We start from the raw sequence: 27,168 nt of genomic DNA, 5'->3' as shown, positions 1-27,168 counted from the left end.
TAGCTTGCAGGTTGAAAAACACTTTTCTCCTTTGGAACAAATAACAGGCAATACACCAAAATAACACAGCAGCTCTGGTCCTATGAAGCTGGAAGATTTTTCTGGCTAAGGCAGACGAGATGGCATTCAAGTCCCTGACATGCTATGAGGGAAAAGGAGAAAAGGGAACAGTGAAGAGAAATATAAAAGAAAAGAGGTTTTAAATGGAACGTGTAAGAGCTACATTGTGTGCTCGGATACATGCCTTCATCCATAAGAGCAGAAACTAAAAACAGGGGATTATCACTGTATCAGTGCCTGTTCTGCAGAAACAGCACATTAAACTTCCATTCAGTCTTAAAAACCTGCCTTTTCAAGCCAGGAAGGCTATTTAGCTGAGACGACAACATCTAAAAATAGCATCTCAGGAGTCGAGGAAAAATCATTATGTCCACTTATGCTTATGAGTGTGAGTAACTGTGTATGGATGCCTTACCTTGCCCTTGTCGAAGTAATTAATAATCTCCTGGTAGAGATGGTCCTTAAGCTGTCCTTGAGTGGTGGCCTGGTAGCCGTCTCTCTGTGTCAGGTGGGCTGCACATGCCTCATCTGACCACTACAGAAAACACGTTAGCACTGGGGTCAACACTGTACAATACGATACAGAGTAAAAAGGAAAAGTGACAAGAAATCAATTGCTGACTTATATCCAGTGTAAATGGGTTAGAGTGATGTGTGGTTCTTTTTATAAGCTGCTCTGTACTTTGACAATGCAAGATGGAAACAACTCTGCAAGAAACCCATATCAGTATATACTGAATGAATCATTGATGGCATCAGTGCAAAGTGTAGCATTCCTGTGGCTAATGCTTAGTGTTAAAGGGGAACTATAAGCACATTCGGAGATCCATATTTACTGAGTCACACAAAGCAACTGAAGCAGAGTTGCATGACTCGCAGTTCAGAATAACCCTCTCTATCTTATACTGGGCCTCGGTGCTGCCCCTTAGCTGCAGCCGTTTTAGTGCTTTTCCTTCTGCATTGAAGCCAAATGTCTTCTGAGTAGTTGTACCTCACCAACAGAACTTTTGAACATGATGTGGGAGGGGGAGCTGTGCTCACAGCCGGTGCCTGGCAGAACCATGTTAGAGATGTTCAGCACAACAGCGTGTGTCTGAAACAGAGTTCTTAGAAGCCTGAGCTTTTGCCTCATAGGTTCAACTTGAACATATGCTGACCTCAATATCTAAAACCTAGATAAGAAAAAGCATATCAACCCCCCCCCCCCATAAAAAGCATTTAGAATGAGAATCTACAGATTAGTGCACCAGGAGCTTCCAAGGGTAGAGAGAAGCTGGGCTTTTACTACCAGTGTAAACACTAGATACAACTGAGTCACACACTTACTTAATCTTGTTTAGTAGAAAAGCTTTTTCATTTTTAAACAATGAAAGAATCTTTTGTTCTTATTGTTGACACACTATAGAGACTAATAAGGTTTCTGACGGCCTATAGCATCTTGGCAGAAAGACAGACAATCTGATTGGCCTCTGTGTACAGCAAGCGTAATCCTATGATTCTGTCAGGGCTGATTCATTACTGGCCAATTTTAATTGGTTTCTATGGTGTTGTGAGTAACCTGAAGAGTTAAGATCTCTGACCAGGTTTTTTTTTTCTTCCGTTATTGTGATAGCCACATTTGAATAGCAAAGCTTCAATATTTGCATAGCCTTCACGGACAATGGGTGAAAAATAAATTGCACCACGTTGCTGTGGTATAAGGAAGGATTCTGGGAAGACTTGGCTTACGTTATTGATCCTTTAGTGCTGGACTGCATTTATATGTTAAAAAGGATCTCTGGTAATTCATGGACGAGCAGTGACCCCGTATCGACAAAACCCAAGTGCTGATACATCTCTGACTATGAAGAAAATGTTGTGAATTCATCAATGTTATTACACTGCTGCAGGTACTCTACTGGGACACTAATTATAGCCAGTCTTACTCTATAAATGCTGGAGGATACAGAATTATATATAAATCATTCCTTCTCTGGAATTTTGTAGTTCTCCCTCTGCGTGTTAAGGTTCCATCCAGGTACTCCAGCTTCCTCGTGAAGTCCAAAACTGTGCATGGTAGGATAATTGCTGAATCGATGTGTGCGAATGGTTGTGTTAGCCCTGCGATGGACTGTTGACCTGTCTAGGGTGTACCTTGCCTCTCACTCTATGACAAATTGAATAGACTTCCCTCTTCCAGACAATTACAAATGGGATAAGGGGTTAAGAAAATGGATGGATGGATGGATGGCATTCCCTCTCATTCATTCTTGTCTACACAGGCCTCGACGTGAATAAAGATCAGTCACTTGTAGATGAGCAGAATCATAACAATAATAATAATAAAACATAGAACTCATGCTACAGATGCTACTGTGACTCCCGAGTGAGGAAAATGTGATTTAGTCACAGCCTCCTCTTCCCTGACGAGACCTGCACAAAGACTGAAGCAGCCAGCTATTTATGCAAAAACAGATGAGATGTTGGATGCATCCATTTTGGATAAAAGGCAGAGAGGAACAACTTCAAATTTAGGGTGTACCAAACCCCAGCTGGGAATAGACGCTGCAGTTCTTTGTATGAGGAGTTTTGCAAGTGGATCCGGTGTATTTTTGGCAGGAGATAGAAACTTTCAAGGCTATGAGCATGACTACTAACAAAAAGGTACTAACATAAAAGAAATGCTTCTTGATAATCTATAAATATTTATGTGCTCAATTTAAGTTGTGTCAGAAAGATGCCCTTTTTGCACCTTTAAGTAGGGATGCCTTGCACTGATGCTTGAGGTGATGATGATCGCCAAAGTACACATTTATCTTCAAGTATCCAGGGTGGTTGAAGCTACCTTTGTCTCTGTTTTAGAACATGAGCAGGTTTTTCTTTTTAATTAAAGATCAGATACTAGCTGTGACTTGCACTGGCTGTGCAAATAAAAGGCTGCTGTGCAAATTTGCCTCCTTAAAAGGTGTCGCATGTGCCACATTGGAATTAAAGGGATACAGCCCAATCAAGTCATTTGCTTGACACGTTAACCCTACGTTTAACATCTGTCTGACAGCAGCTTAAGAGTGGTTCAGTGTTTCTGTGTGCAGCTTCAGATATTTTAGAGAATGCACGTTAACATTTATTTTTTGTTGGCCTTGTGCATGGGTACCTTAAGCAGTTTTGCGTGCAGAAGCAGAGTATAAGCAGCCTCAGTGTAGTTGTCGCACTCTTTATGGAGGTCACACAGCTTGTAAAGGTACCTGGCAGTGAAAAAAGCAATGATTTATGGGTCATGACAGGGTGGGGTTTTTCACACTTTAACAGACAGAGGGTTAACTCTGCCAGACGGATGTGTCTTAACAGGCTCTTCTAGTTCAAATACCGCTTGAAAAATAGATGGAAAACTGACAGGTAAGATTGCAGACTGGGAAACATATTTTATCAAAATCAAATATTTTATTCTGGGTCTCTGGAGACCTACTTTATTTAATCTTTGGGAGGCAAAAATGTAGCTCAACTAAGACTCCTTATTACATCTATGTTGTAGTGTTTAAAATGCCTCACAGGGACAAAAACGCTTCAAATATAACAAATGGTTAACACGCAGAAGCTTACCTGATGTACATTTCCTCTCTGTCTATTTCCTTGTAAAAGTTCTACATTGTGGAGAAAGACAAAGCATTAAAACGGGCTTAAAAGACATAGCAGATTTCCACTGAGAACTATGGTTGCATTCTGTTTAACTATCTAAAAAGAAGTTACTGGTGGATTATTTTAAAAATTAAAAAAACAAAACAACCCCCCCCCCCCAAAAAAAAAAAAACCCCAACAGTATCAGGGCTTGTAGCGGGCACACATCCAAGCACCTAGTACACTGACTGGCACTGTCGTATTCACTGTCACATTCTCAGTGAAACCAAAGTTATTTAAAGTGCAGACTCGCTCAGATAAAATATGAAATATAGGCCATATGTCTGTAGTCTTTTCAATATGCCTAGTCATGTGAGCTAAAAGTGACATTTTGGTGCTTCCAGATGAAATGTCACTTTAAAGAACAGGGTGGTTTAGATGAACAGCTCAGGGATAACACTTTAATGCACTGACATGTCGAGATGCCTGCTACTGCCGTCTGTATGTAATTCTACATCATTACGGTGTTTTTTACCGGCAACAATAACCTATGACAGACAACCAGGCGCTGATAACACAAACAATTACCTGTATTGTTATTTATACATTTCATGTGTATCATTTCACGCAGGGGGTTCAAATCTAATTATGCATGTATCACCAGCACTCGGCTTATGCGCATTCAGGATTGAAAGCAGAGATCTTACAAGCACGTTGACAGTGCAGCTCATGCGGTTCTCCTTGTTCTCGTCATGCATGATGGTCCTGTAGTCCAGCAGCCTCTCCAGCAGACGCACCACCAGAGTGACGAAATTCTCACCCGTCCTGGCCAAGTACTTGTGCTTCCTGCAATGCTCCAGTAAGCTGGTGTTTGTGTCATGAGGTTGGATGGGGACACAGAGAAACAAATGTGAAGTATGTATTAAGATGGTCTTTGACAGCTGGTCTTTGAAGCTGTCTATTTTACACATTAAAACAGAGTTAGCATCTGCTCCGAAAGCAGACATTATGCAGGCAAGCTGCGATGGCAAGTCCTGTGATCGTCAGCACACTGTGATTATTTTGAGAAGTGCTATGTTGCAATTAGCATTATCTAACTTGCGAGAGGCTCAGGCATTTTATTTATTTATTAACCTTTATTTAACCAGGAAGATCCCATTGAGATTAAAAACCTCTTTTTCAAGGGAGACCTGGCCAAGATAGGCAGCAGCAGATGTCTCACAGTTACAGAAATTACTCAAACACAGGCAGCAACAACACACATGCAACAATAAGTGAAAGAATACAAATAAAATAAAAATAAAATTCAATAAAATTCAAATAAAATAAAAAGTCAGTTAAAATGACAATCAATCTAATTGAAACAGTTGCATGTTATGGACTTGGCCTCAAGGATTCGTAGTTTAGATTTAAAATCACTTAATGAAATGAATTCAGTCATTTTCCATTCCTTCTGCAGTTTGTTCCAGGCCGAGGGTGCTAAATGGACAAAAGCTCTTTTACCAAGTTCAGTTCGGGCAAATGGAACAGAAAGCAACAAGTAACCATGCGGACGAAGAGAATACCGACCAGCATGTTTCATTACAAGCAGGGAACATATATAAGAAGGCAGCAACCCAAGTATCGCCTTATATATAAAACTGTATAAATGAGAGTTCCTCCGACTTACCAAAGCAGGCCATCCTACCTGAGAGTATAACTCACAGTGGTGAGTCTGAAATTTACAGTTAGTGATGAACCTCAGAGAAGCATGATACACAGAATCAACCATTCGAAGACATTGAGCAGAAGCATTCATATATAGAATATCACCATAATCCAGCACAGGCAAGAATGTTGCAGCAACAAGCCGCTTCTTTGTATTAAAAGAGAAACACAACTTATTTTGAAAATAAAATCTCAGTTTTAACTTCAGGTTTTTCACAAGATTCTCTACATGTGGTTTGAAGGTAAGCGAGTCATCAATTAAGATTCCCAGATATTTATAGGTGTGAACCAACTCTATTTTATTACCTTCAAGAGTGGTTACTGATGGGATTGTTTGGGCTCGTCTCCTTGATTTAGAAAACAACATGAGCTTTGTTTTGTCTGCGTTGAGAACAAGTTTAAGCTGATGTAATGAGTGCTGGACAGCAGAAAAGGCTTTCTGCAAGGAGTCGATGGCTTGGACAAGAGTTGAACCACAGCTGTAAATAACTGTATCATCAGCATAGAAGTGCAAGTTTGCATCTGGCACATGTAGACTAAGATTGTTTACGTAAATGATAAATAGAAGGGGACCTAATACAGAACCCTGTGGCACTCCGCTGTGCACTGTAACAAAGTCAGAACATAGACCGTCAGATTTAATGCACTGAGTCCTGTTACTGAGGTAGTTTGAGAACCATGCCACTGCTCTCTCAGAGAGTCCTGACTGGAAGAGTCTAAGTTTTAAAATACAATGATCAACAGTGTCAAATGCTTTTGACAAATCAATAAAAAGGGATGCACAGTGTTGTTTTTTATCAAGTGCAATAGTAATATCATTTACCACTCTAATTGCAGCTGTGATAGTACTGTGATTCTTCCTAAAGCCTGATTGATATTCAGATAAAATGGCATTGATGTGCAAAAACTCCTTTAACTGCTCACACACAAGAGCTTCAAGAACTTTGGCCAGCACAGATAGATTAGATATTGGTCTGTAATTAGTTAACACTGCTGGGTCGCCCCCTTTTAATAGAGGAACAACAAAAGCTGATTTCCATACTGAGGGAATTTTATTCATGTCCAGTGTGAGGTTGAAAAGTGTTGTGAGAGGCTCTGCTACAAAATCAGCTGCCAGTTTCAAGAAGTAAGGATCTAGTAAGTCTGGCCCTGGAGATTTTCTAGGATCTAACAGTTTAAGAGCTTTACAGACCTCCTGCACAGAGAAAGGAACAAAGTTAAATGGCTGACCAGTGTACACCGGAAGGTTTGTGCCAGATTTTACAGAGACTGGTTTCAGAGAGTCAAACAAAGAGCCAGAAGATATAAAGTGCTTGTTAAAACAATTCATAATCTCCTTCCTATCATAAACAGGAACAGAATCCTTAAAAACATAGGTGGGTAGAGCGTGGGAGCTTTTACTCACTGAAAGAGACTTAATGATTTTCCAGAACTTCTGTGGATTATTTAGGTTCTCAGTGGTGACAGACAGATAATATTCTGTTTTAGCTTTCTTAATAGAGGAAGTACATCTGTTTCTTAGTTGTCTGAAAAGAAGCCAATCACTGGGGTAGCCTGTTTTCCTCGCTTTGGCCCAAGCCAGGTTACGCTCATGAATGATATAAATGAATGGCATAATCCTGCCCATTAATCAGCACTTACATTTTCTGAAAGAGAACTTTGTACTGCTCGTCTCCGCGGCCCCCTTCCACCTCGTGATCCAGCTTGGTGATGATCTCGTTCTCAAACTGCAATTAGACAGAGCAGGCGTAAATAATCAGTGTAGCTAATTTTTCAATTCATTAACGCCATCTCCCTGTTGCTCTCTCTCTCTCCAACAAACCCAGCTGTGAGGGTTTACGCTTCAACTTAAATCGGCCCTTATTTGCAACAGAACTGGCTGTGAGCCGGTTCCGATTTTCTTTATCTGTTGAAATTCTATTAGGACACAACTGAAAGTTGCATCATGAGACACCTTGCCTGTACTTTTTGCTCTTTAGTTGTTGTATCTGCTGACAGTGATGCATGGATCTATTTTTCCAATATTTGTATGTAGCAGCTGTATAAAAAAGTGAATTTCATTGTGCTGAAACAAACCTTTTTTCACTGACTTTTTGATTTACGTGTGTCTTGGACACGAGTAAAGGAAAAAAAAAAAGTGCAGCAAAGTAGAAAAAGATATGAATGCTGTTTTCTGGAAAGCCAAGGACTTATAACACACAGAGAAAGAGAGAGAACTAGTACAGGAAATATACTAGTTCTCACAATTGTAATCAAAACGTTACTGATCACAATTCATTGAAAATGATAGGAAAGTAGCAATCGCCCAAAATGATCCTGATCCAGACAGAAGATATAAAAGCTTTGCACACTTTCACTATAAAAGGACACGGCTGTGCAACCAGTAAAAATGATATTGGAGTGCTTTGGTTTTCACAAGACTACAATGGCGAGCAAAGAGACATTTGGAAAGTGCTGTGTTTCTTTACTATGATAGAAGTGAAGTACACATCACGTATTTCGGCAGCTCTCAGAAAACATCCCAAAGCTGAAAACAGCCTGTGAAATTTTATGACAGAACAGCTGTAACCAAATGGATTTCCTCATGCAGAAAGGCTTAATTTTGGATTGTAACGAGGCATACCATTAAGTTCCACTTACCATGGCTGTTGATAATCGCAGCACAACAAAATGAGATTTGCAGAATTACAAGTAAGCTGTGGGCTACAAAACTTCTTCCTTACTTGTGTTCTACCTTTGTATTCCTTTATTGTTTCGCTTCATCTAAAACCTTGTTTCCAATAAGCAAGAAACTCAGTTACATCTTTCCGAACTAAAGTTGGGAGGTGTGCACCAGTGAGTGAATACTTCATAAATTAAAATAATATTTCTTCATGTACCTGTCCAATGAATTTGAAGATTTTATCATCTACAATATTAATATTAGTAAAAGATGAAAAACTAAGAGCATCCAGAAAATATCTTGTAATATGTACTAAAAATAAGAAAGAAAGCCAACATCAATAGGTGCGATAATTAAAAAAATAAAAATAAAAAGTTTCTTTTTCCCATATATACATGTGTAGGTGTCTTCTATGACATAGCTGATTATACGCACTATGCACTGCATATACACACTCACGGGCCAAGTTATTAGGGACACCTGTTCAAATGATTGTTGATGCAAATATGTAATCAGCCAGTTGCAACAGCTGGCAATAACTCCATGCATTTAGGACTGTAGACACAGTCAAGACCATCTCTAGGGTATTTCAAAATTGCCAGTGAGTGCCACTTCTCTGGGTGAAAATGCCGTTTAAAGAACAAATCTTTAAAGAACGTTTCCAGCATCTTTAATCTGGAGGCTTAAGACGACAGGTCCAACTAGGTAGTAGAAAGATGTACTTAATAAATTGGCCAATGAACATGTATATTCATTTTCATCTTACATATAATCTTTTTTTTTAAGTAAAGATGAGCTGTAGTTCATGTTTTAAATGACACACCCGTTGGAAATGCATTGTGAAGTGGAACTCGCATTGCATCATGTCAAAGAAGATGGGGATGGTGGCCTTTCGCAGCTCGATCTCAGGAACTAGTGTCATCTCCAGGATAGGACCCACCATCTCCGGAATGAATTTTATCTTGTGGGGCCCTTTGAGAGGAAAGAGAAAAAAAAAAGAGAGAGAGAACAGAACATGTAAGTGCAACCTAACTGCACAGCTCATTTGCAGAATTTAAATTTGACAGAACAAATAGCATAAGTGAGGTAACAAGGCATAGATAATCCTTAATCCAGATTTAACAGTTGCAGTTTCAAACAATAAGGAAATGTGTCTTCTGATGTTTAGCAAATCTCCTCTCATCACATCAGTCAAGCAGTAAATAAGTGAAAACCAAACACCTTGGTTAAAATAAAAAAAAAGCAATGGGTATAATAAGGCCAGAAAATGAATCAATCTAATCTAGTGGAAAGCTCTAATTAGAGGATCAGATGGTGTGGGTTGCAATGAAACGGTAGACATGAATGCCAAAATCTTAACACTCCAATCCCTGTATACAACAATCTCACTCCACCGAGATCTGACTGCCGTGTCTCTCTCTTACTGCACAAAATAACACTAATTAACACACGACTGTTAACATATACCTTGCAGGATTGACATGTTACTTGGTTGGCAGATAATAATAAAGATAAACTGAGAAAACACTGCTTCAACAAGTAAATTCATGCATAAAAGGGATTTTATCAGTTGAAAGTGAAACATCGATAGCGACACATGGAATGAGCTTAGTTACCTAGATTGTACCACATATCCCTGATTTCAAAGCCAATCTGTCTTCTCATGTCCTGGTACCTGAAACACAAACAAGGTATAAATGTCACATTGGCTGTTGTAATATCCACAGAAGATGAGAAACTCGATATACGCAGTATAAACACAAACAGTTCTTTATGACTATTTCAACTGCCTAAAAAATGCAATATACTCCAAATTTAAATAGCTGTCCTGTTTCATCTGTGCCGTCCTGCGCCTGAGTCAAAGTCAGTGTTTGCCGTAGTATGAAAATGTGAACTGAATTGAGAGAAAGATCATGAAGGAGAAGTGAATAAAGTAAAATCAGAAGTAAACAGGCCTTCTTTAAAGTGTCCAGGTCACAGTTTTCAACATCAGCTGTGACAAAGTTAAAAAAGTACTTCATAGCCCTGATGAGGGCTTTTCGGTCTGATCGAGGTCCATATAGTTTATGCAGTGACCTAGCTTAACACAAAATAAATTTATCTGAAATATATAGTAAATAGTTTCCCACTCTCTTCCTGCAGGGAGCTGAATAAATCAATCTCTCTCATCTATGTCTGAATGATAATCGCTTCAAAAGCATAAAATTAGACTGTCATAATGAAATTCATAATGACACAGATTCATTGATCTGGGATCATGGTGAGTTAGTTTAGTTTTGTTGTTCCACAATGTTCTTTGAAATACAAACACACCCTAATGAGATGTTTCCATGCAAGTTCGCAACATACACAGAAGCTGACAGTAAGTTAGTCTGTCTTCTGCTCTCTGTACATATTTGAAGACGGGGAAAAAAAATCCAAGGATGATGACACAAGGGAAAGTGTTTGATCAAACAATCTTTGTTGGTGCTAGTATTTTTAGGTCGACTTTGTGTGTCAAGAGCCCTTACATAAAATAAAGATTTGCAGAAGAAGCTAGAAGGAGAGCTCTTGCCCTGACTCTTTGTCTAGCTTGTGCGTATTGTGGGCTTATAAGCTGATCAGCTCTGCCACGTCTGGGTCATGAACCAATCTTCATGGCAGTTTGGTGCCCGTCTTCGCTGCCTATCGTACTGTCCTTAGGTCACAGAAAGGACATATAGTGAAGTAAAAAGGACAGAGAGGAAAAGACAAAGCGTGAATGATGGAGACGCTAACAAGAGTGGAAACAGCAGGCAGAAGGGCAGGAAGGGTATTCTGAATCCGATCACCTGAATCAAACTGAATGGCTCTTGCTCCTTTGACAGACTGAACATTTCATAGGAGAATAAGCCAATCCTGAAACTGGTTTAAAAAAAAAAAAAAAAAAAAAGGCCTGCAGCATTTTCACAAATTTGGTATCAAAAGGTACCTTAAGTACGGATTCTGGTGACATCCCTACAACGTTCAGACCAACACAAGTAACTAATATACCGCGGCTCTGTTTGGATGCAATGCTAAACCATCATAGTGTCTGCTTAACAATCCTGCGTGGTTGACCCCTGCTCTGATTGTTGGTATGAAAACCTGTGCTGCGCTGCCATGTTTTGTTTTTGTTTTATTTTTTGGGGGGTGTTATATTTAAGCAAGAATCGAGATTTAATTGTCAAACAGCACTTGCAGATAATTACAGATCTCCTGGGGAATGTGGATAAAACAGAAAAAAATATATTGACGTGACTGAAACAAGATTGTGAGATTTGAAAAATAGCTGAAAGGTCTCAAATAAACTCAAAACCCCTCCTTGCCTAAGTAGAATATGGGTTCCATCTAAGTGGAGTTTGCATGTTCTCTGTGCATGTAAATGGTTCCTGTGGCTACTCCAGCTTCCTCCCATAGCCCAGTGACATGTACATTTGACTTACTGCTGATTCTTTCTTATATTAAATATATATCTTTATTAGATGTAGTAGATGTGGCAGTAGCAGACTTTGGACAAACTTTTTGTTTCAGACCTCCAGCTTTTCTGTGCATTTTGGATCAACCACAGCTAGCAAAAAGAAAACCATCTGGAGCTTGCCACTATTTGCTGACTTGATGTAAGCCTACATATTCACTGCCAAACAGCCTTTGAATTTCCAACCGTACACACTAATGTATTTTGACAGAATCCTGAAAAAGCAGCTGCATCACCTCTTTACACACTGGTTTGGGTCAAAACAATTTACCATACTTATTTGTTAAATGGTAGAGCCCGAGGATTAATCCTCACAGTTTTTGGCAAAGTTATAAAAATAAATCAATTTGCATTTTTATGTATCAGGTATTACATGTTTGACTGTTTTTGCATCTTGTTGGGGCTGAAATATAGTCCTGTGTATATCTGCGAGTATGACGGCTCACGGCTTGCATGAATCAGTCGTAGGAAGTGCGTTTCTGTTCCCACATATGGGCGTTCAGATGACTGTGCAGAAGGCAGCGTGTCCTCATTGCGGCTGAGACAGATGTACGGTGCTGTTCTGTCACACTCCTGTAGGCAGCGGACAGGCAGCTATGACTGTCAGCTGTCAGACCCTACAACATATACCTGTCAGCCAGGGGCAGAAACCTGTAGGAGAGGTTAACTAAGAATAAAACATTTGGAGAGAGACAGTAGTGTGTGACTGGGGGCTCCTTGTAGTTTGTGTTGTGTAATGTAATTGGGTCAGAGGGCAAACATCAAGGCAGAGAAGAAAAAAAACAAAACAGTAGAGGTTGTGACTAAAATACAGAGAAAACAGATTGACAAGCAGAGCCCTATAAGGGCTGCTCAGCTGTGATCAAAGCTTGAAGCAAAGGAAGTGTGAGATATTCACAAAACCTGTCAATACGATGCTCCTTCTCCTCATCACTCAAAAGTGGCTATTATGACAATGACATTGCTGCATGCTCATTTATGAGTACATGTGTCTGTGTCTCCATGTTCTCTGCGTAAGTGCATATATTTCAAAGTAAAGGGGAAATGATGGTTAAAATTAATTGCACAGTTTCTGCCAATTATAGCCATTATTAAGACATAAACAAATATCAACAAGGATTATAATGGATTTTTAAGGTCAGACAAATAATTAACACCCTGTTTTATTGTGGCAAATTGTTTAAAAAAATGTCAATAACAATATTTTATTGTACAGAAAACTTAAATATTATTTTTCTCTGCCAAAGGATTCTATTATAGTTGTGAGGTTTTATCAGTTAAGTCAGAATGTATGCAAATTTGTTAGAAAATCACCGCAAATCTTGCTTTATTTATCACTTTTTACTATGTAAATATTTATTCTGATGTGTTTATGCTTTTATTTTGTAGTTTTAAGTCTGTGACTGACAAGTTGCTATGGTATCACCATGCAGTTTCCCCTCAAATACTGCTCAGGGTTCTTGAAAACAAGCCAAAGCCACAGAGGAATCCACAAAGGTGACGTCAGTGGCTACGTCCATCTTTTATAATCAGCAGCCTATGACTACAATGGGTGTTGGGAATGATGGTTGAAACTAAGAAAAATAAGACCCAGACTGCCATAGATATATTTATCCTCCCACTCAGGGCATGCAGACATGTAAGCTTGTTATCTGTGCCTCGGTGGTCTGAGTGTGAGAATGGCATTAGGATTACACAGGCTCCAGTAATGGAGCAGAACTTCACAAACAGCACTAGTAGATGTGTGATGCAGGGACAAAAAAAAAGCCAATGCAAAGTGCTAAAGAGCTGTGCTTCACAAATCTTTGATTTCACCCCTCTGCTCTCTGCTTCTGAGCAAGGCACAATAATTGGTATTGCAGGGAAAGCTTACAATTCAGCCACAAGCAGACAAGGATACTGGATGCAGAGAGGTAGAGGCTAAAAAAATTGAGCAGTAGGTGGAGGGACGGTGGAGAAAGAGAGTGTGCAGGTAGAGTTGTAAAGACTGTGGGAAAAAAATGACAATCCCGATAATATTCCTGTTTTTTTGCTTAGAACAAATCGAAAAAGACTTGGTGGGGGTGGCTTGGATCTTGCATTGTGTTTGGCTGTTGTGCTGCATAGAACATTGTTTATTATCTATTGGGAGTTCACCGCGGCCAATAATAAAGCACTGACAAACGAGCAGTCTGCCTGTCGGGCGTGAGCCAGCGTGATGTATATTTCAGTGTCAAAAGCTCCTCAAAATGAAGATGAGAGCCAATATGCGCTATGTCTGCCCAGAAAACATTTACACATTTGGATGCATTATCACAGTTTCTGAGAAACACTAATGTAGATGAATGGCTCTTTGTGGATAAAGGGAGCCGGATGAACACGAAATGAATAGCTCCCTGAATTTATAGCTGAAAGCACAATTAAGTAGATTTTAGAAGCAGTAAAAAGGTCTAAATTTCAAGGATTTAAACGTTCAGCTATTTAAAAATTATGGGCGGTATAATAAGACAATTTTATTTCGCCTTCAGTTTCTGTCTTCAACAAATGAAAAAACCCCCAGAAGAGTGATGACCTGAATATCGAACATTACCCAGTAACTACATTTTGAATGTAATATATGCCTCTTCCTAGCCTTGAAAGTTTTGCAATTTTACAACATGGACAATGTAAGAATAATTTAGTCTGGATGTTGTTCATAACGGCTCTTTCTTTCATGTAGCAGCCAACAGCAGGATAACCATGTTCTTACCATTAGAAATACTTTTTTTTGTGGTGGCAAAGGTGTCGCCAAGGTACAGTGTGCAAGAGACAAAGACTAATGACACCCACTGCCTCGCTCTGAATTCAACAACTGTTACCTGATTTTTGGGACTCTGTATTTGGGGGGCCGGAAGGGTAAACACTAGCTAATGTCCGACGTGACTGATTTGAACATTTGTGTTCTTGCAAACAGCTCTGCTGGGTAATGTCGACAAAAGCAGCAGTACTAAAACAGCTTTATTAGGCCTGTACTGCCTCTGCCAGAACCACAGGAAGCCGTGTTTGCACATGCACTACAACCTGGAACATTTTTAGATATCACCCTGCTGGGATGTATGTGAGAAAGCACATGTTCAGATTGGTCAGAAATGGCTTTAAACCAAACAGCTACCCCAATATAAAGTCAATTAAGCCCATAGTTAAATATAAAAACTTAGGTAACTGTCAGGGGAAATGCCAGGTTTACCACGGTGTAAAATGCCCTGTTGTGCACTGCATGCGAGAGAGTTCAACACTGGACAATATCTGGGTGTGAAAATAGTTTATCTGATGAATTATACATAGTCTTGTCATGGTCATGCTGGGGAGGGAACTCGAGCTGTGCTGGTGGGAAATTAGGGCATCGTGTTTTTTTGAGTGTTCATTCTCACCTGTGGAAGATCTTAGCTCTTTTGTCACTTGAAAAGTTCTCTAGCTGCAATGACTCCTGGGTAAGGAAGGCCACAGCCAGATGAAAGTAGTTGTTCCACAGCTGACCCAGACACAGACGGAAAGACAGGAAGATTGCAGCAAAAGAATAGTTCAGAATGTCTGGTTACAGTTGTTCCAAAACAATAACAGTAACAGACTGGATTAAATAAATAATACAATATATTACAAAGTTTGGACATTTTTAAGAAATAGCTCTAACAACAGTCTTATCCAGTACTATGCTACGTGAGCAGGAAAGCATTGCAGTTTCATTACACTGCAATGTAATGATGAAATGGAATCTGTCCAAGTGGACGAAGAGGGCGCTGATTTAGGCCAACATCGTCTAGAGAACACACTACATCAGACAATGACAGAAGCTAAAGTGCAATGGTGTCTGGCTTTTTTTTTTTTTTTTTTACTGCCAGCCCATGCATGAGTATAAAACACAACTCTTCATGATGTTGATAATTTCTAAATTCTCTTTGCCCAACCCATGTGCATTAAGCTATGGAGAAAACCCCACAGCTTTTTCCTTAAACCATAAAGAGGCCTCCGGCTCCAAATGCTGTATGCAATTAACAGTAGAAAAAGACTGTTACAATGACCAAGCTTTAAAAGCAAAGCTCACAGCAGTTCAGTTGTTGACAACATTAACATTTTTCCACATTTCAGACATTTAAAAAACAAGTAGAAAAAGCTGTTCAATTCCAGGGTGAGCAGGTTAAAATATTCAGAAATGCACATAAAATTGCTGGCCATTACAGGGTAATTGATGTTCCCTCTTCACAATTTTTATTTATTTATTTTCTTATGTCTGCTGCCTTCAGTGATCTTTTTCCAATTCAGAAAATCCAACAATGCGGCATCTCCAACAGCCCCAAGATAAAACTACAAAATTATTCCTAAAACTGTTGGGTAATAGTGCTTAAAATGTCAGTGCTGCCTTGTCTACAAAAAACATTATCTTGAGATGTGAAGTGCTGATATCAAGATATTTATTCAATGGTTCAGTTCCTACCTGTAGCTCGAAGTTGGTTTGATCCAGAAACTTCTTGTTCAACACGGCTGCATACTGACTGATGGCCCGTAGGAACACTCTGCAAAGATAAGAAGATTATGCTGGCTGTTTACAAAAAAGTTTTTCAAGAGTATAGAAGAAATGTAAGTAGCTTTTTACTGAAATTCAGCTTTCTAAAATTATTTCATAAAACTGCACCACCGAAAAAACATCCACCTGATTAAAATGATCAGCAATGCTTAACAACGAAAACATCTGAGAGAAAAAAAAGAAAGAAAAAAAAGAGGAAAGTGTTAAAAAAAATGCAGGATGCCCTCAACAAGTATGTATACTAGTCAAAAAAAATAAACACCAGATTGTGTTTGGAATAGATTTTAAAGAACATAACTATAATAACTATATACAGGATGATTAACATAAGATATGGCTTCTTCTGAAAGGGATGCAAGCTGTCACCCCTCTGCGAATAGACTGCACGTGTCTATATCTGGTGTTGAGGAATCGCTCTCCATTCCTGGATGAGCACAGACTATATAATGCAAAGGTCACTGGTTGTGGCTGTATCCATTGAACATGTCAATTTTCCCAGGTGCCTATCCAAACACATCCTTGGCCAGCCTTAGTGACAGACATATCACTAAGGGACATGAAAATGATTTCAAACTTGTATGTTACTTGTATGTGACATGCATTCTACAGTGGGGCAATAAAACTGAAAAGGTCATGCCCACTTTACTTGGAATAAAATAAAAAAAAAGCAGAGTAAGTAAAACGTATTTTAATGTGATGCAATTCATATTTGTGAATTATTTCTTCATCTGAGTTTTGCCTTCAGAAGTTACCTGTTGTTGCCCTACGTGCTGCGCTGGTCCTGAAACTCAGCATGAATTTAACATTGTTCACTGCAGAGTTACCCAATATGAACTCATTTGTTTTAAAGCTGTGACCACACAAAGAAAGAAATATTAACAGTATGCACTATCACGAAGAATGGATGTTTGCTCTTGTGAACAAATGTGTGCTTATAACAGAATAGCCAAGCAGGTTGAATCTCTCTCTCTGACAGACTGAGGTACAGTAGGCTAGAGGCACCGGTGAAAAAACATTTGATGAGTAGATCTTAATGAGAACACTGTCTGATGGGTTAATCCACTGTGATGCTGCAGAATTAAATGTTAATAACTTAAGTGGCATGAAGCTTTTAGAGGGGAATTATGACTGCTACTCGCAGAGTCAGAGGTCCTTCCGCTATTTAACTTAATTTCCTGGTCGAACCTGCTACACAACAATGTGTGTACCATCTCTAAGAATTAGCAAGCAAGAAAAAAAAACAGTCTAACACAGCAAATTCAGTAATCTGGCTCATTTCATTTAGGGTTTTCCAAGCTTAGTCCTTGCTTCAGCTATTGCGAGCACAATTACAAATCAATAAGACAACAGCAACAGCTGATTGCCTGCAATAGTGGATGAAGATATATCAGATTGGAATAAAAATGGCAAGGTGAAGCAAGGACGATTGTTATGCCACTTGAGTGGATTGCATCAGGGTTTCATGAGCAGACAATAAAGCAGCATTAAGATGTAACGCTCGTGTAACTGACACTGGCAGGTAAGCAGACATCTGCTCCACAGGCAGCCCCGAGAGAGCCTTCTGCTTTTGTCATTGTCCAAGCTAAATCCTTACTGGAACTGGGTCTCATTGTGGGAATTAGCAAATCCACATCCATTAGCTGCTTCTGACTTTAAAATTCAGTTCTGTGGCAGTAAGAATCTTTGGGCTGGAAGGTCGAAATTTCATTGCTGTACAGACCGGGCCGGGGTTTCCCACTGCCCCAAACAGCTGACCTTGAACAGGAATAACCATCACTGTTAAAACAGCAATGTTCTACGACCCGGGGTATTTTAAAGTTATACAATATTCATGTTCCACATTTATCTCCATTGGTGACTAAATGCTATCTGGGGCTGATGTGTGATACACATTACGAGTGACCTTAATCATTAGCTGGAAAGGTTAACTGTCATTGAACACCTTTGGATATGCCATTAGAAGTCCATTTCTTTGGCTCTCTGCCCTCTCAGAACACCCCCGCCATCTCCTAAGCACTGAGACAGCCTATTACCACCCTGTCTGCACGAGCACATGCACCCTCTCTGCACACCTCACTCAATTTTCTGCAGCTGTGAACATGCCAATATAGTTGATACACTTAACACTGGACCAACGCTAAAATGGCTTTTCTTCCATTGCATGTGTGGGCAAAGAAAACACTTAGTGCTTAATGCTTTTGGCTAATTTATGACATTATTTTGTAGATTACTGGGGAGCCCCCATTTAAGCTATTAATTTAAGTGAAGAATACTACTGTATAAACAAAAACAAAAAACAAGCGCTTATTAAACATTTATGGATTGCCCCGTTAAAATAACACAACTTAAATGTTTTTTTTCCCCTTTTCCATATGTATTTCTTAGAGGCTTGCAGCAATAACTAATGCAACTCAAAGTTGCATGGGTTATTAGTGACACATTTTCCAATTAAACTCAAGAAAAAGCCAGACTGGAGTGTTTAAATGGATGCCTACAGGCACAACTACAGCCCTACATGACCTATATTTGCATTACACCAACTACATATTAGTGGGACAACAAGACATGGTAATTGCAAATTTACTAATCACAGGCTGTGGTTTGCATTTAATTTTGATGAAGGTGAGTTTATAATAGGTACAGGGCATGAAATATCCTAAACACCACATCTGCCGCTTTGTAAACATGAGTGATGTAGCAAACAGTTGTAAACGCTGGGTCAAACGACAAAATAAAATACGAATATCCGGGATCTTCATAGTTTTCAGCAAAATATGGCTCGGCATGCAAAAACGCAGCTGTGCCCAACCACTCCTTTTTGATCTCCCTTTCTGATCAAAGCTTACCTTCATGTTTCCACTACACCTGCATGATGATCCAGGGAATATGAAGTTTCTTGGGCTTGAAACGTGATTAAATCGTACTAACGTATGCTAACATGAACTGCTTCCCACAAACAAGTTCGCACAATATTGTAGACTCCACTATCTAAAAACCTATTTGAAGCCACCAGTCTGCCTCTGCACAGACATATAATTGGCTTTAACGAACAGACAGGACAGTTCCTCTGTGAGCACATCCTGCCATTAATTAAAGTGAAAAACCTAATGAGGTGGATGAAAATAGAATATACTCTCCCTCACAGTGGGTTCTGACTAAGACACTCCTGACTAAGACCATTTCAAAGAAGATTAAAGGAATTTAGGCCTATTTTCTTTAGTATTAAGTGTGTGTCTGTGTGTGTATTTTATATATATATAGTGACATTAAAGATATGAAATATCTAACTATAATAAGATAATGGTCCTTAAAAGGAAATGTGATAGAGTAATAAAATCTCATCTCTGTCTGTATTTCAGTTAGTCAGTGAAGAATTATTATTCATAAAAATGAGTAATTTCTGTACAGTCTATAATTAATTGCCATATTGATTTCAGGGAATATCCTTTGTACCGACACAGCAATCGGAGTGTGAATCATGAGTGTCTGCATAGTACCATTAAGTGTAAATTATACCATCTGTTGGTCTGTTGTGCCACAGCTTTTTTTTCCTAATCTAAAAAAGAAAAAAAGCCAAATTCTTGTAGAAGAGCTTTGGCTGATTTAAAAAACAGTAATGGTCAGTCATTAAGCAACAGAGAGAAACAAAATGAAGACAGACAGTGACAAACCAGTCCTTTATAACTTCATTACAAATACAATACAAACAATGGTGATTTGCATATACCCTACTACTAATCAGTGACTTGTGTCTTTACTTGGCTAAGAACTTATACTTTTCTTGGAATACTGCTACAACTTTGTAATTCCTATAAAACAGCTGGTCCTTTTGCTTTTTTTCCCATTTTTTTCATGTTAGGCTCAGTAGGGAAAATCAGGGTACCTCTAATCATCGGCAAAAGAACAAAAAACAAACAAACACAAAAAAAAACAAAACACAAGACCTCCTTAACTTCTGCTTAGGAAGACAAAAACATCACTAACTTTTTAATTAGGCAGCGCAAGGGCAACACAGCACCTCCTACACAGTCATTTTGATACAGTACACATACTGTATCATTATAATAAATATGGTCCATCAAACTGTCAGCGTCAGAAAAATACCCCCATTACTGCTGAATGATGGATGTGCTGTACATTTCAGCAAAACAGAGGATTTGCTTTTTATGCCATTGTTGCCTTTAAAAAAATAACAATCAGGTAAGTTCCTGCAGCTGTGATACAATGACTTGAGCTCTGTCAGATGATCTGCAGCACAGACACCTAGCTTAGGTGCTAATGAGAATTTATCAGCAGATCATGCTTGGTAATTGAGTTCAAAGAGCATCGCCGATAATGATCATGAGCTATTTGCATAGGTTTGCTGAATAGACGGCCTATCTGCCTGTGCTCTGAGATAATGCAAGGTCAAAAACCTTCATTATCTGTCCAATTAATTAAATTAGATTACCTTTATTTCACATACCTGATATAATATCAGATCTATTTAACTGTCATTATATTTTAACCCAATTTTCTCTTCTGTGTGACAACTTCTCCTCTAATGCAAAGTGCAGCTGACTCTGGTTAAAATTGATGTCCTTTCCAATAGGCTGTCAGAAACCAAACAGCTCACCCTAGGAAAGCTTTAATGACTCAGAAATATCACTGGGGTGAGTCAAAGTATCGCTATCATGTGTTAGACCTTACATTCAGAATGAGGGAAAAACTTTGCCACTCCATTTGAATGTTTAAACCACTTCTCTAAGAAACTCTTAAAACTACAAGGATAATGGTGTAAAAAAAAAAAAATCAATGCATCAAATATAAAACTCAAAATCTGGATTCACAAATCTGAAGTAGTGACTTGTAATCGCCTGAAAATGTTATAAAATTTGTCATAATTTCAAGTTCTAACAATCAACAGCTAATCAAATGAGAATTAGAAATATTACAGAAGTAATTAAAAGCCTTGACCCAGCCCTCATTTCTTTATATTTTAAACGCCATTCTTTATTGGGATTTCTAAAGTGGTCTAAATACAAGGATTTTTAAATTTTATTTATTTTTGTGAATCCACTTGACATTGACCTATGAATCATTCGAGCAGACTCAAAAGATGAACCACCTGCTGTATCTTTAGACATTTCTTTCTTCAGGAGTGGAGAAGGATTTTTTTGTTTTGCTTGTTGTTTACTTATTAAGCCTTTTGTATCAATAGGTAACTTCACATCTGAGCAGACAAGTATCACATGTGGAGTTCCCCAAGGTTCCATCTTGGGACCCCTTCTGTTTAACATCTACATGCTCCCACTGGCACAGATTATAAACAACAACAAAATAAACTATCACAGCTATGCAGATGACACACAAATATATATCACAATGTCACCAGGAGACCGAGGCCCTGTACAGGCTCTTGGTAAATGCATTGAGGAAATCAATGACTGGTTGTGCCACAATTTTCTCCAGCTAAACAAAAACAAAACTGAGGTAATAGTCTTTGGCACCAAAGAAAAACGATTACAGGTCACCAGAGAACTTCAATCTATACATCTAAAAACCACAAACCAGGCGAGAAATTTGGGTGTAGTGATGGATGCAGACCTAAACTTAGAAAAACACATTAAGACAATAACAAAGTCAGCTTACTATCACCTCAAGAATATATCAAGGATAAAAGATCTGATGTCTCAACAGGACCTGGAAAAACTAGTCCATGCATTCATCTTTAGTAGGCTTGATTACTGTAACAGCATCTTTACAGGTCTACCTAAAAAATCAGTCAGACAACTACAGCTCATTCAGAACTCTGCTGCTCGAGTCCTCACTAAGACCAAAAAAGTGGACCACATCAGTCCAGCTCTGAGGTCCTTACACTGGCTGCCTGTCCGTCAGAGGATAGACTTTAAAGTTCTGATGCTGGCCTATAAAGCTCTGAATGGTTTAGGACCAAAATACATCAATGACCTCCTGACCCAGTATGAACCATCCAGATCCCTCAGGTCATCTGGATCCGGTCTTTTATCAGTTCCCAGAGTCAGAACCAGACACGGAGAAGCTGCATTCAGCTTTTATGCTCCTTATATCTGGAACAAACTCCCAGAAAGCCTCAGATCAGCTGAAACACTCAGTTTATTTAAATCCAGGTTGAAGACTCACCTGTTCTCAGCTGCATTTGAATAAAGCACCAAATCCACACTTTAAGCTTAAATTTCAAAACTTACATTTAACTACTGATTTTATCTACTGTTCTGATTTTATCTGTTTTGATTTTATATACTGTTGTTTGTTTGTTTGTTAGTTAGTTAGTTTATTTGCTTGTTTTAATCAATTTTAAATCATGCTTTTTATTTGTTCTTGTTTCTAATGTCTCTGTAAAGCACTTTGAATCACCTTGTTGTTGAATTGTGCTATACAAATAAACTTGCCTTGCCTTGCCTTGCCTTGCCTTAAAAATTGTGAGGCAATTGGACAAGTGAAAGGCAAAAGAAGAAGTGGCAGGCCTAAAATACTATCTACATTAGTCAAACAGTATCTGAAAGTCATGTCCTTAAAAAACAGGAAGAACTGACACATGACCTGAGAGATGTCATTATTGAAGCCTGGGGAACTGTTCCTTTCCTTTAAAGAAATTAGAAAGCACAGTGTCTGTGAGCTGAACTGAAATCATCCTCTGACCTCCAGGAAAAAATAAAAGCCTCTTATAACTTTATTTTATTCATTTATTTATGAATGAAAAGCACTGTGCTTTGAATTGACAGCATGTGCATGTGCTATTCATACATATGTCACAAGGACAGTATTAAGAAACTGGTACAGAGTACAGACTAAGTAAATGTTTGATCTGATGGAGGGAGATATTTGTGTTCTCACATACAGCGCTGCCAGGTTACTGTTGAGAAAAGTTCAGGGGTGCAGTTTATGTGTGAAAGCAGCTTTAGTTTAGTGTGACAAACTGAAATATGGCCCTCATGGTGCTATCAGATAAAAAACTCAGTGTTTAAAGATCTGTCTGGATGAACTCGCAGGCCAGTGAGGGCCTGTCTGTTATGCAAATAATGTGATAAAAAGCTGCAGTCCCTTTGACTCTGCAGCACCAGGCAGTATGATGTTAGTGTTGTAGCAATCAACCATGCAGCAGCCTATAAACACAGAGACCTGAGATGTAACAACGACAGCATGCGCTGCCTTTCATCCGGGGGAAAATTTTGCAAGGAGGTGAGAAGATTACTAATGAGGTAATACAAGCAGGATTCAACAGAACTCCAGACACTGGTGAGCACAGAAACTTTGTGAACTGGGGTCAGGCAGTGTTGGCAAAGTTCATGTTGAGCAATGATGAGATAATGAGGCACAGTTAAATTTCTCAAATGAGTCATGAAACAATTATAACGGATTTTAAAAAGCAAACTTTTTCAACATTTTGGCTTATTTTATGGTTTAAAAACTACTGATATGCCTATATAGATAAAGAAAATTAGATGAAACCTTAAATGCTTCTCAGGCCACAATGTTTCACTCAGTATAAAATACTGACTGATCTGAAATATATGTTCCATAAGCGTATCAGTGTTTTAAAGATGACATGGGGCCTGGGCATGTTAGCAGATGGGCATTCATGCTATGGGTACGCTTTTAATTGATGCTGAGTGCAGTGTGCAACAGTGCTCATTTGAATGCCAAAATAAATACACATCATTAAATGAGGCTATTAAGTTTGACATATTGTTGATCTAAAGACAGAAGTAATTGTGCGAAAGGCGCAGTCGTCGGGTGTACTACAAACACGTCAGTTATGTTCTGAGAGGACAGACATAGATGAGGTGCAACATATTCACAATGTCTCCAGTGAAGCATCTGCCATAGAGTACTAAGCAATACTTACATTATACACAACAGAGGAAAAGTAATTTTTCTTGTCTGACAATAAAAGTAAATAGTAATAAGTCCCAGTCATCTACAAACCTGATGTGAAAAAGGAATGCACTGTACAAACTTTAATTTCTATTTAAAGCCCATGTGCACTCTAAATAGGATGGGAATACCTTTTGATCAATATAGCAGAACTATTATTATATTATTTTCAAATATAATAACTAGTGCTTTCAGCATTAATCTCGTTAAAATTAAGTTTATGCCATAACCACATTAACACGGCAAATCTCCGTTAGCGAGTTATAGCGGATCGCCCCGTGAGTGGCGATCCGCGGCGCTAATGCGTTAACGAGCTAACCGCGCTAACGAGCTAACAACACTAACGCGTTAACGAGCTAACCGCGCTAACGCATTAACGAGCTAACTGCACTAACAAGCTAACCGCGCTAACGAGCTAACCACACTAACGCGTTAACGAGCTAACCGTGCTAACGCGTTAACAAGCTAACCGTGCTAACACATTAACGAGCTAACTGCACTAATGTGTTAACGAGCTAACTGCACTAACGAGCTGAGCTAACAACGCTAACGCGTTGACGCCATGTAGCCCCACGCATGGGGCGATCTGCGATAACTCGCTAATGGAGATTTGCCGTGTTAATGCGGTTATGGTGTAAACTTCATTTTAACAAGATTAAGGCTGACAGCATTAATAATAACTAAATTAATAGTTGTGATTTCTAATGGAGTATTTCCACATTGTAGTTCTTGTACATTTCCTTCCTAAGTAGAAGTATTCCTACTTAGGGCTCCAGTATAGTAGCTGATGGACTGTTTTCCTACACAAAAAGATGCCCTGCTGGGTTTTGATAATGACTTAGATAAAATCAGAATGAGAGAAATAACAGTGGGTGTTATCACTCTTTAGGGGGCACTATTCAAAGGCTAACTGGCTTTCACTCCGGTATACTGCAATCCATGGGCAAAAACTGGCCTGGGCAAAGGCTGATCATCGAGCAGATACACACAAAGTGCCAGACATCAACACAAACTTCAAATAGTGTACTCTCACTGATGTGTGAGAGTGGTGTGCCTGACATGTAAATAGTAAATCCTTGAGTGTATATCAAGATGTAAGATCACCTTACAGTTTTTAACGCATAGAGCAGTATAACATTATGCAGTACATCAGGCAACGCTATATCATGAAACCATATGTAATGACACCGCAACAGATTGTAGATGTCATTAATTCTAAACTGCAAATGAGGAAGCAGACAAAAACCAAACATCGGAGAGTGACTGCGTAACTTCCACAGATTTAACAAAGCGGCATGGTTTGAAAGCTATGGAAAGGTCAGACCTTTCTTTTCAGCTGACAACACTAATGCTGTGAAAAAGAGTGTGGACAGGGTGTTTGGAAGGTCTGGTATAAAACATCTATGTAACGACATACACTGGAAGATTTATTCACCAACTGCTTTTACTTTGTAAAAAATCTTCTTTGAAATTGCATCATACTATTAACTAAAATGACCAAAACAGTGAAGATTATAAAGAGATTACTGTGCTCAAGACCACTTAAACATTTTCAAGAAAGTCTGGCTCTGTGAAAGCAAAATGTAAAGAAACAAGGGATGGCTCAAGACTTTTGCACAGTGTAGTCAATTGGAAAAATAAAGACAGTGCCAGGTGTGACAGGTGTGAGCTTTGTCTTTAAAGACAGAAACAGCATCCTTATTTCAAGGCTAACAAAAATTTCAACAACTGCTGAAACTGACTAAGGGATGTTTTAAAAGAACCCTAAAATTTCTCTGCAACTAGACCACAATCAATTCAGAGGTTTTCAAATAGCATTCGTTAAATAAAATTGTCTTTACAACAAGAAGATTTCAAATCAGACACCCTCAAAACCACAAGAACTGTTATTTTATTTGGTGAGTGCTGATTTATACATGGGGACAAAGGCGACAACAACATCAGTTTCAGTCTTTTTAAAGCCCTTCATCCTTCTTCCCATAGACCTGCCCTCAAGGACTAGGATTAGTCTTTAGTCATTAGTCAACTCCAAATGGCAACCATCCAGCTCCAGAAACCCGATCCTAATGAGTCTGTGTGATGGAGTAGGTTAGAGTTAAGGAGCTGCTTCTTTAACTTGTTGAGGCTTTCATCTTTTCATCTGCCTTGCAAGCTTCTCAAAAAACCCATTCATCTCAAAGTACTATTCTTAGTCACAATTAACACAACGCCACAAATCGTTGGTCTTATTTTGTGGAATTAACTTTTGAGAAGTCCATCTAATGTTAATTCAAATCACAGCATTAAAATATGATGGAAGTAGCCCTCTGAGACATGAAGGGTATATCATATATTCAATTGTGTGTTGCAAAAATACAGAAGACAGTTTGGTTTTATCTATATACAATGCCCTTTAAAAATGTAAATAAATATATATATATAAATATATCAATTGATTTAGCTATGGCTCTGAAAAATATATCACCCAATTTGTTAAATATGTTTTTGTTGTTGCAGTAATTAGAGAGTTTAGAGTGTTTAGAGAGTTTTTTTTGCAGTAATTACAGCTGATCAACAATTTTTACTCAATCTGTTCTCAATCAAGTCTTCTGGTTGCTTCAACATTCACAGCTGTTCAAGTGCTGTGTCTTACAGCTGAAAAAAAAACACTGCCAGTGCACATTGTTCTGGACGTGATTCTCATCTCATTAGTGGTGCTATCACGATGTGTGGAGAAGAAAGAGCTGTCTGCTGGTGCTGGTGAGCCACATGCTGAATGCGGCATGTGCAAACTGCTCAGGAACCAGCGGTATATATTGTATAAAAGTCTTGAGCCACCTAATTTCTTTCTATTTATAAAGAACTTAAAAGTTAATGTTTGGTATGACCTCCTTTATTTTCTGCTGTAGATAGTTTTTTCGGCTTTGCCACTTTTGCCATCGAGTTGTCCATCTTCCTTTACTTTTTTAAAGGACACACTGCACACCAACATCCAAAGACAAAATTGGAAAAAGACATTCAGAAAGCCAGGAGATCTACTGCTTAATGACAGGAAAGTCAGGGTCCTTAGAAACAAAACAAAAAATGAGGGGTGGCTCGAGAGTTTTGCACACATTTTCAAGCACTTGACAAAACAGCAATAAAGTAATTTTTTTAAAGGTCTATTTTAATATGAATGGCAAATTAAAGCACTTTATTCCTTATTTTAGTCATGGTAAACCTATGGATAGATATCACCATAATCTTCAGTTGCCC

At 38.7% G+C, this 27,168-nt stretch overlaps 1 protein-coding gene across 2 annotated transcripts in view; it reads right to left on the bottom strand.

Moving 5' to 3' along the window:
* dock1 (dedicator of cytokinesis 1) overlaps nucleotides 1–27,168 on the bottom strand; it is a 206,297-nt gene that overhangs the window by 31,736 nt on the left and 147,393 nt on the right. For both annotated transcript variants that reach the window (XM_080873751.1, XM_080873752.1), the window contains exons 30-38: nucleotides 15,949–16,027; nucleotides 14,888–14,988; nucleotides 9,640–9,698; nucleotides 8,847–8,995; nucleotides 7,003–7,088; nucleotides 4,362–4,518; nucleotides 3,640–3,680; nucleotides 3,194–3,284; nucleotides 476–595 (exon numbers count right to left, since the gene is read on the bottom strand). In XM_080873751.1, the coding sequence (XP_080729877.1) occupies nucleotides 476–595; nucleotides 3,194–3,284; nucleotides 3,640–3,680; nucleotides 4,362–4,518; nucleotides 7,003–7,088; nucleotides 8,847–8,995; nucleotides 9,640–9,698; nucleotides 14,888–14,988; nucleotides 15,949–16,027 (883 nt within the window). The remainder of the gene's footprint in view (nucleotides 1–475; nucleotides 596–3,193; nucleotides 3,285–3,639; nucleotides 3,681–4,361; nucleotides 4,519–7,002; nucleotides 7,089–8,846; nucleotides 8,996–9,639; nucleotides 9,699–14,887; nucleotides 14,989–15,948; nucleotides 16,028–27,168) is intronic.

The sequence above is a fragment of the Rhamphochromis sp. 'chilingali' genome (assembly GCF_963969265.1).
Source record: "Rhamphochromis sp. 'chilingali' genome assembly, chromosome: 22".
Taxonomy (NCBI): Eukaryota; Metazoa; Chordata; class Actinopteri; order Cichliformes; family Cichlidae; genus Rhamphochromis; species Rhamphochromis sp. 'chilingali'.
Note: the sequence above shows the minus strand (reverse complement) of the source record. Positions and strands in the feature narration are given on the sequence as shown.